This window comes from Salvelinus sp. IW2-2015, linkage group LG4q.1:29 (genome assembly GCF_002910315.2).
Source record: "Salvelinus sp. IW2-2015 linkage group LG4q.1:29, ASM291031v2, whole genome shotgun sequence".
Taxonomy (NCBI): domain Eukaryota; kingdom Metazoa; phylum Chordata; class Actinopteri; order Salmoniformes; family Salmonidae; genus Salvelinus; species Salvelinus sp. IW2-2015.
In genome coordinates, this window is record NC_036842.1 from 65,846,060 (window position 1) to 65,855,324 (window position 9,265).

At 41.0% G+C, this 9,265-nt stretch overlaps 1 protein-coding gene across 2 annotated transcripts in view; it reads left to right on the forward strand.

Moving 5' to 3' along the window:
• Positions 1-248: 248 nt before the first annotated feature.
• LOC111962393 (synemin, intermediate filament protein) overlaps positions 249-9,265 on the forward strand; it is a 244,348-nt gene continuing 235,331 nt past the window's right edge. For both annotated transcript variants that reach the window (XR_011479701.1, XM_023985453.2), the window contains exons 1-3: positions 249-1,151; positions 4,213-4,337; positions 5,613-5,668. Coding sequence is in view for 1 of the 2 variants with exons in the window: in XM_023985453.2 (XP_023841221.1) it covers positions 363-1,151; positions 4,213-4,337; positions 5,613-5,668 (970 nt within the window). In the remaining variant the exon portion in view is untranslated. The remainder of the gene's footprint in view (positions 1,152-4,212; positions 4,338-5,612; positions 5,669-9,265) is intronic.

Below are 9,265 nucleotides of genomic sequence, written 5' to 3' on the forward strand. Positions count from 1 at the left end.
GAGAGTACTCAATAATAGTTTATTGAAAGCCTAATTAAAAACAATTATTTGCGTGATGTAGGCTATTATCTATGTTGGAACCACGCCCCGTTGCATTGTCAATGTCTCTCCACTTGGGAGAGCTGTAGCCCACCATTGTGAAAGCTAAGGAGATTTCTAACCCACTAACATCTGCCAGGATAACGGGACGAAGAAACACATTATTAAGCCCCCGCCCACCTTCTGCACTTGACAAGTCAAGCCCTCATCACATAGTTGCATCACAGCTCTGCTCACAGACGCACTTGCAAATAAGACCAGTACAACATTTCCCCTGTATCGAAATATAAAGAAGCAAAGGTGTACAATTTGTAAATTACAAAATGTTACAATTCAGGACCTTCGATGCCGAAAAACATCAATTACAGGAGCTCAACAACAGACTGGGCCAGTACCTGTCAAGAACGAAGCAGTTGGAGCATGAAAATGAAATCCTGATAACTGAAATAAACAAGAGAAGACAAGATAAGACGGTGGAATGGGACAACACATGTATGGCCGAAATGCGGGATCTGAGGAGAACGGTGGGGCAACTATCCTTCGAGAAGTCCCGAGCCGAGATGGAACGAGAGAAGTTATGGCAAGAGTTTCAGATGTTACAGTCTATGTGCTGTGAGGAGCAGGTGGTAGGCAAAGACATTGATGGAGAGATGAAAGGTTGCGAAAAGCAGCTTCAAAAAGCTCAACAGACTAATGGGGCACTTGAGGAACGTCTGTTCCAGCTTGAGAACGAGTGCAGATTTATTGAGGCTGCGCACAGACAAGAAATGACCAAGCTCCAGAACCAGGTCCATTCACGACCTAATGTTACCAAAATGTATCATGGCCCTCCGGCAGTCTCGATGGAAGATATGCAACAGTACGCCCTCAGCCTGTCCGATGGATGGATGGACACCTTCGAAATGTATCGAAGGAAGGTCGAAGAAATGGAGGACTCAATCAAAGCCGACCAGATGAGGCTGCATGATCTCCAAAGGGAAAAGATACATTATGCCGCAGAGTTTGACAAATTACGCAAAGAGGCTGACACGCACGGTCAGATTCAAATACACCTGGAGGAACAGCTCATAGACATGCAGGAGAACTTCCATGGGGACATCACCAAGTATCAGGTGAGAAAATTGGGTTTGCAACCCATGTTACTTTAGACATCACTTTCTGTGGTTCATGCTGTTTTTTTTAGAATAGTTTAAAAAATGCAATACGTGTGTTATTTTTGGTTCTATTCATGGATCATAAAATGTATTTCTTGAACGTGATGGGTGCTGCGCACAGATTGCCCAGCCTTTCCATGAGAGCTGACCACCTCCTCCTCTAGGTGCCACACCCACGATCTGACGAGAAAGAGCAGCTACCCCAACATCCACAATGTGTTTTTTATAGCTCATTATCATATTTTATATCATTATGCATAATTATTATGATGACAGATCTTTATATAAATTATAGTGTTTGGTAATGTCAAAATTAAAATAAAAAAATGAAAATGAAAATGACTGAACTAATTGATCAGCTATGTCTTCACTGATAATGTTCACAGTATGCTGTATGCTTTCAAAGTTATGTTAAACTACACAAAATATGCATACTTGATTAAATTAGTGAAACAGCAGAGGCCACTCTTGCTCAGGTGCTCTGCACCTCAATCACCAATCATATTGGCCCACAGGAATTAAACAGAGGGGCAAAGGTTACTGCAGGAGCTGTGGAATTGATACATGAGCCACACCTCCTTGTGGTTCAGAAGTATCACTATCCAACTTGAAGGGTCATGGTACTACTTTGTGATTCTAAATGTGCACAACTACTGCATATAAACTATCATCCGGTGCATGTTCCCTGACCGGCCTGTTTGGACCACAGTGGGGAGTGCCATTCTGTTGTTTCACACCAACTGCCTTCATCCATCCACTTTTATAGATGATATCAACACACAGTCGCTGGTTTTGAAGCAAATAAATCTAGAAAAGAATCTCAGGAGCTTTGATTTATAGCCCATGCCATTAAAAGGACTGCCCAAAACTCCATTCATAACCACAGAGAAAAATGCATTCTGCACCAGTGCAGTGTTTCAGGACAGACTAAAAGGATTGCATCAGCCACGTAAACCAATTAGCTGATGCAGAGACTAATCCTTAGTGGCCTACTAATGATAGAGCTATACCAAGCAGGTCAATCATTTTTCTCCCATGCACATTTGCAAGGCAACTGCATTGAATTTAAAGGTACGTTATGCATGATATTGTCGTAAAACTCTCAAGTCATGTCTAATTGTTAAAAATTATGTTGCAATCCCAAGAAATTAATTGGAAATTGACCCTGACACTTATCCAATGGGATGCCATATTTCACTCTAGGACAGTGAGTGTCAGACTAGATTTAAAGGGACAGTTGTTGAGCTGACTAATTCGTCTGATCTGTTAGAGGGATCACCCATGATTCATCCAGTCCATCCTCCTTCTCCTTTAAATGAGAGGTAACAGTGAACTAGAGCTCACCAGCTTGTAGTCCTAAAAAACAGAAATGAGTTATATCTGGTTCATTCAGCCATTCCTATGGGGAAAATTAATGGGAAAGGAATGGAGTTTTGTGATAAAAGCCAAAAATAAGGTTTGAGGTTAACACAGGCTTACATGCTGACCACACCGCTCGCGCTCGTGCACCATCGCGCGCATGTTGATTTTGTCCACCTACACCAGACACGATCAGGACACGCAGGTTGAAATATCAAAACAAACTCTAAACCAACTATATTCATTTGGGGACAGGTTGAAAAGCCAACATTTATGGCAATTTAGCTAGCTAGCTTGCTGTTGCTAGCTAATTCGTCCTGGGATTTAAACATTGGGTCGTTATTTTACCTGAAATGTACAAGGTCCTCTACTCCAACAATTAACCAACAGATAAAAGGGTAAACCGAGTTTGTTTCTAGTAATCTCTCCTCCTTCAAGATTCTTCTTCTTTGGACTTTATATGGCGGTTGGCAACCAACTTTAAGGTGCATTACCACCACCAACTGAACTGGAGTGTGGACCTCAGTTCATCTTTCAATCACCCACGTGGGTAAATGCTCCTAAAAACCAATGAGGAGATGGGAGAGGAAGGACTTGTAGCGTGTTAAGCGTCACAAATAGAACCAAGTTCTATTTTAGCACCTGGCTACGCAGACGCTCGTTGACACGTGTGAGCAGTGTGGGTGCGTGCAGTGTGTGGGTGTGGGTGTGCTCGTTGACACGTGTGTGGGTGTGGGTGCGAGCAGTGTGTACATTCATTTTGCAACGCTCGCGCGAGTCAGTTAACATGACCTTTAGGAATTATGAATCCTTTATGTGCTAGTTTTGATTACATAATTGCTTCAAAATTCACAAAAAGTGACATTAGCTGATGAAGATGATCTACTAGAACAAAACATATAAGGCTCAGACACACCAACAGCGTTTGCTGGCCGAGAGTACTTAGCACCCCTGAACGTAATTTGCGAACCGAGTGCACACCAATTTTACATGTAGAATTGCGTGAAAAAATGGCGTCAGTCAGATGTCTACAGCGGGTGGTCCCTAAAAYACAGCACGCTGAACAAACACTAGATCCACATTCGGTGCAATGTGTTTTAGATCTCTTAAGCCTGTGTTTACCACAGAMCTTATTTTTCGGCATTTATCAAAATAACTACAAAAAATCCATTAATTTCCCCATAGTCTTTGGCCGACAAGCCATGGCGAAGTTAGCCCCCGTTAGTGCATACAAAAAGACGGCATTACTATTGCTCTCTCTAGGGAAGGTGTCTCAAGGGCCTTGAAACAGGTGCACAACACAAACAGCACTGCTAAAGTTCACCCTAACACGCTCAATACAATTGAATCGGTTACCTACTTAGGGATAAACAAGGAGGGTCAGATGGTGAACCAAATACTATTGAAACTGACAAGTAGTACAATGCATTATCATATAGGTACTGTAGAGGGACAAATCTGGACAGTAATTTGTGACCTGAAAGATGTCTTTATATTCATACTCAGGGCACCATCTCTTATCTGAATTCCCTATACCTGATATTGCAATGAACAAAATAAATGTAGACCATCCCTATAATTATAGTCTCATAGAAGTATGTTAGAACAGGATAGAAGGGAATGTAAAGGTTCACAATTCTATTACATTGTCTCTTTGCAGGTGATTATTGATGAATTGGAGAGGGAGCGGGAAATGTTGGCCAACACCATGGCAGAAAAGGTCAGAGACCACCAGGAGCTCCTGCAGGTCAAGATGGATCTGGGCATGGAGGTGGCTTACTACAGGTAGATCTTCTTATGCTCTGGTTAGGCCTTTCTGAGTACAATAGAGCCCACTATGGAGACTTTTAGTAGAAATGAGCAAATGCTCTGCTGCCTTCCCATTTGGCAGGGGCACTTAGCATTCCTCCACACAGCCTTTACTTATATTAACTCCTGATGTTATCCACATTGTGATATCTGTAGGGATATTTTGGCTCATTTGTTATAGTTTGGTTTTAGGTGAACAGGGAATATATGCTTTTCATATCTCTGTTAGAAAAAAGTGTTCAAAAGTGGTTATTACTTGTGAGATGTCAACCTGTTGAGCCCTGATATGACAATGCCAGACTATTTCTGTCACTACAATTCCTATTGGTCACAGTGGATCACTTCAAGAACACTTCAACATTATCATAAGAGAGACTACTTTAGTCCCACAGCATAACTATGATCGATGCACATGGTTATTTATATAAAGCAATGACATTTAATGATATTGTTTTTACCCATTGTCCAGAGTTCTTTCAGAAATTGAATACAAACACTGGTCTCTTTTCGGTCTGCTCCGGAGTCTCTTTTCATTTCTCCTGGTCTGGGGCCTATTTCAAGGCTATTTTTTTTACAGACAATTCCCTGGTCTCCCGAGACTCTGAATTGAGCTCTCTTGTAGTAGGCCTACTTAGGGTGACACATCTGCACTTTGTTTACAATATTTGCAATAAATGAAATGTCTTCCTTGGAGAGGTAGTGGGAAAGCTGGTATGTATGTTAGTGTACGTGCCGGTTAACACATTAAGATCTATAGTAGAGAGTAGACAGCGGTGCATTGTAGCTGTTATTTTTACATGAGCCTTTTGTGAGGCACACCAGGGACTTTCAGAGGGGTTATAGCTTCAGAAAAGTATCCTATGGTAGATTTGGTTTCCAAAACATGTTTTGTGGAGCCAATGCTTTGCCGAGGTATGTGAGCTGGTCAACGTTACTGGTACAATGTCTTTGTTGTTAATGTCTTTTGGTCTGTTGTAGTAAAGTGTTGTTGTTGACCTGCTCTTTTCTGTATATGGCCAGGTCCATAGGTTGTGTTTATCGTCTGGTAGCTTACYTCTGTGTTTGATTTGAGGTTTGAGATGGCAGGGCAGGATGATCAGCATTCTCCTATGAGGTGATTGTAATTGTATGAAAACAAACCAGTGCTTAATTTTGAAGAAGCAATATTGCTCTAAGAATGCAAATCCAATCATATCATTACCATGTATTTATCCTTGGTTTTAATGCCCTTTTGTTTTTGTTTTTCTATAGGGCACTTATTGAAGGAGAGCATCAGCAACATCTGCAGTCAAGAGAAAGAGTCCTAGGTATTGTACATTATTTTCAAATAAGTCATGCTTTTGGCTGGGAAATTTGTGTTACTATACACTTGACAGTAAAATTACATGTTTCAAATGTTTCAATAGGTGACATCCTATTGGTAGCAATATTTTTTTAAACTCAATTACACTAACTATATATACAGTGCATTTGGAAAGTATTCAGACCCCTTGACTTTTCCCACATTTTGTTTTGTTACAGCCTTATTCTAAAATGGATTACATTTTTAAAGATCCTCATAATTTCCCCATAATGACAAAGTGAAAATAGGTTTTTAGAAATGTTTGCAAATGTATTAAAAATAAAAAACAGACATATGTCATTTACATAAGTATTCAGAACCTTTGATATGAGACTTGAAATTGAGCTCAGGTGCATCCTGTTTCCATTGATCATGTTTCTACAACTTAATTGGTGTCCACCTGTGGTAAATTCAATTGATTGGACATTATTTGGAAAGGCACACACCTGTCAATTTAAGGTCCCACAGTTGACAGTGCATGTCCGAGCAAAAACAAAGCCAGGTTGAAGGAATTGTCCTTCGTGCTCCGAGACAGGATTGTGTCCAGGCACAGATCTGGGAAAGTGTACCCAAACATTTCTGCAGCATTGAAGGTCCCCAAGAACACAGTGGCCTCCATCATTCTTAAATGGAAGAAGTTTGGAACCACCAAGACTCTTCCTAGAGCTTGGCCGCTCAGCCAAACTGAACAATCAGGGGAGAAGGACCTTGATCAGGGAGGTGACCAAGAACCTGATGGTCACTCTGACAGAGCTCCAGAGTTCCTCTGTGGAAATGGGAGAACCTTCCAGAAGGACAACCATCTCTGCAGCACTTCACCAATCAGACCTTTATGGTAGAGTGGCCAGACGGAACCCACTCCTCAGTAAAAAGCACATGACAGCCCGCTTGGAGTTTGCCAAAAGACACCTAAAGGACTCTCAGACCATGAGAAACAACATTCTCTTCAACATTCTCTTCTCTGAACTTTTTTGGCCTGAATGCCAAGCATCATGTCTGGAGGAAACCTCAAACCTGGCACAATCCCTACAGTAAAGCATGGTGGTGGCAGCATCATGCGAAGGGGATGTTTTTCAGCGGCAGGGACTGGGAGACTAGTCAGAATCGAGGGAAAGATGAACGGAGCAAAGTACAGAGAGATCCTGCTCCAGAGTGCTCAGGACCTCAGACAGGGGCGAAGGTTCACCTTCCAACAGGACAACGACCCTAAGCACACAGYCATTACAAAGCAGGAGTGGCATTGAAGTCTCTGAATGTCCTTGAGTGGCCCAGCCAGAGTCCATGGGCCTCATTTATAAAAAATGTTCTTAGATTTATACTTGAACTTAGTCATAAGATAATTTCTGACGGTGTGCTTACGTTTGATTCATTAAAGATACTGAGCATAAAAAACCTTGCTTACACAGGTTCTAAGAAGCCCATTTGTAACTTACGTACCTGTGATCTATGAATCTCAAATTAACTTAAAATTGACGRCACCTGAAAATGTCTTACAATCAGTGATTTCCCCTCATAGAATGCTCGCACAAATGAGGGTTTAGTCAGGAATAGCCATGGACCAAAAGAGAAAAGCTAACTTTTTGGAAGACGAGATCACGGCGATGGTAGAGGAGATTGAAGACAGGCAACACGTATTATTCGGTGGACTAAATAGTGGGTTGMCAAACAAAACCAAACAGGTAGCTTGGGAGTGTGTCGCCGCTGCAGTAAACGAGGTGGGGCAGCAAGACAGAACTGTGGCTGATGTGRAAAAAAAATGGTATGACCTTAAACTGCAAGGGGAAAAAATAATAGCCCTACATAACTAGTAGGAAAGTCACTTACGTCAAGTCTAGACTTTGCGTAGAGATAAGATCATTTCCAGGTCAAAGTAAGGTTTTATAAATAACTACTTATACATGGTTTTCTGCGTAAGTCATACTTAAGATCAACATTGATCGTAAGTCTGTTTTATAAATGAGGCCCCAGACTTGAACCCGATGGAACATCTCTGGAGAAACCTGAAAATAGCTGTGCAAAATAGCTACGCTCCCCATCCAACCTGACAGAGCTTGAGAGGATCTGCAGAGAAGAATGGGAGAATCTCCCCAAATACAGGTGTGCCAAGCTTGTAGCGTCATACCAAAGAAGACTCAAGGCTGTAATCAATCGCTGCCAAAGGTGCTTCAACAAAGTACTGAGTAAAGGGTCTGAATACTGATGTTAATGTGATATTTCAGTTTGTTATTTTYTATAAATGTGCTACGTTTTCAAAAAAAMTGTTTTTGATCTGTCATTATGGGGTATTGTGTGTAGATAGATGAGGGGGGAAAAAACAATTTAATCTATTTTAGAATAAGGCTGTAACGTAAAACATTCAAGGGGTCTGAATACTTTCCAAATACACTGTGGGTGGGCATATGCCCTCCCACGCCCACCCATGGCTGTGCCCCTGCCCAGTCATCTGAAATCCATAGATTAGGGTCTAATTTATTTATTTCAATTGACTGATTTCCTTATGTGAACTATAACTCAGTAAAGTCAGTGAAATTATTGCATGCTGCGTTTATATTTTTGTTCAGTATATATATACACACACACACACACACACACACACACACACACACACACACAGTACCAGTCAAAAGTTTGGACACACCTACTCATTCAAGGGTTTTTCTTTATTTTTACTATCTTCTACATTGTAGAATATTAGTGAAGACATCAAACTATGAAATAATACATATGGAATTATGTAGTAACCAAAAAAGTGTTAAACAAATAAAATATATTTTATTTTAGATTCTTCAAAGTAGCCACCCTTTGCCTTGATGATGCCTTGAACACTCTTGGCATTCTCTCAACCAGCTTCATGAGGTAGTCACCTGATATGCATTTCAATTAWCAAGTGTGCCTAGTAAATTTGTGATATTTCTTTCCTTCTTAATGCGTTTGAGCCAATCAGTTGTGTTGTGACAAGGTAGGGGTGGTATACAGAAGATAGCCCTATTTGATAAACGATCAAGTCCATTCAATTTAGTGGATTCGGCTATTTCAGCCACACGCGTTGCTGACCTCTACAAGGTGTCGAAAGCATTCCACAGGGATGCTGGCCCATGTTGACTACAATGCATCCCACAGTTGTGCCAAGTTGGCTGGATGTCCTTTGGGTGGTGGACCATTCTTGATACACACAGGAAACTGTTGAGTGTGAAAAACCCAGCAGCGTTGCAGTTCTTACCAAACCCCATTCAAAAGGAACTAAAATCTTTTGTTTCGCCCATTTACTCTCTGAATGTTACACATACACAATCCATGTCTCAAATGTTTCAAGGCTTAAAAATCCTTCTTTAACCTGTCTCCTCCCCTTCATCTACACTGATTGAAGTGGATTTAACAGGTGACATCAATAAGGGATCATAGATTTCACCTGGATTCACCTGATCATTATATGTCATGGAAAGAGCAGGTGTTGTTAATGTTTTGTATACTCAGTGTATATATGCAGTGATAAACATTTCCCAATTTATTTATGTAAAGGATTTTTAWTCATATTAATTTGGTCCTTAACTCTCTACCTCAG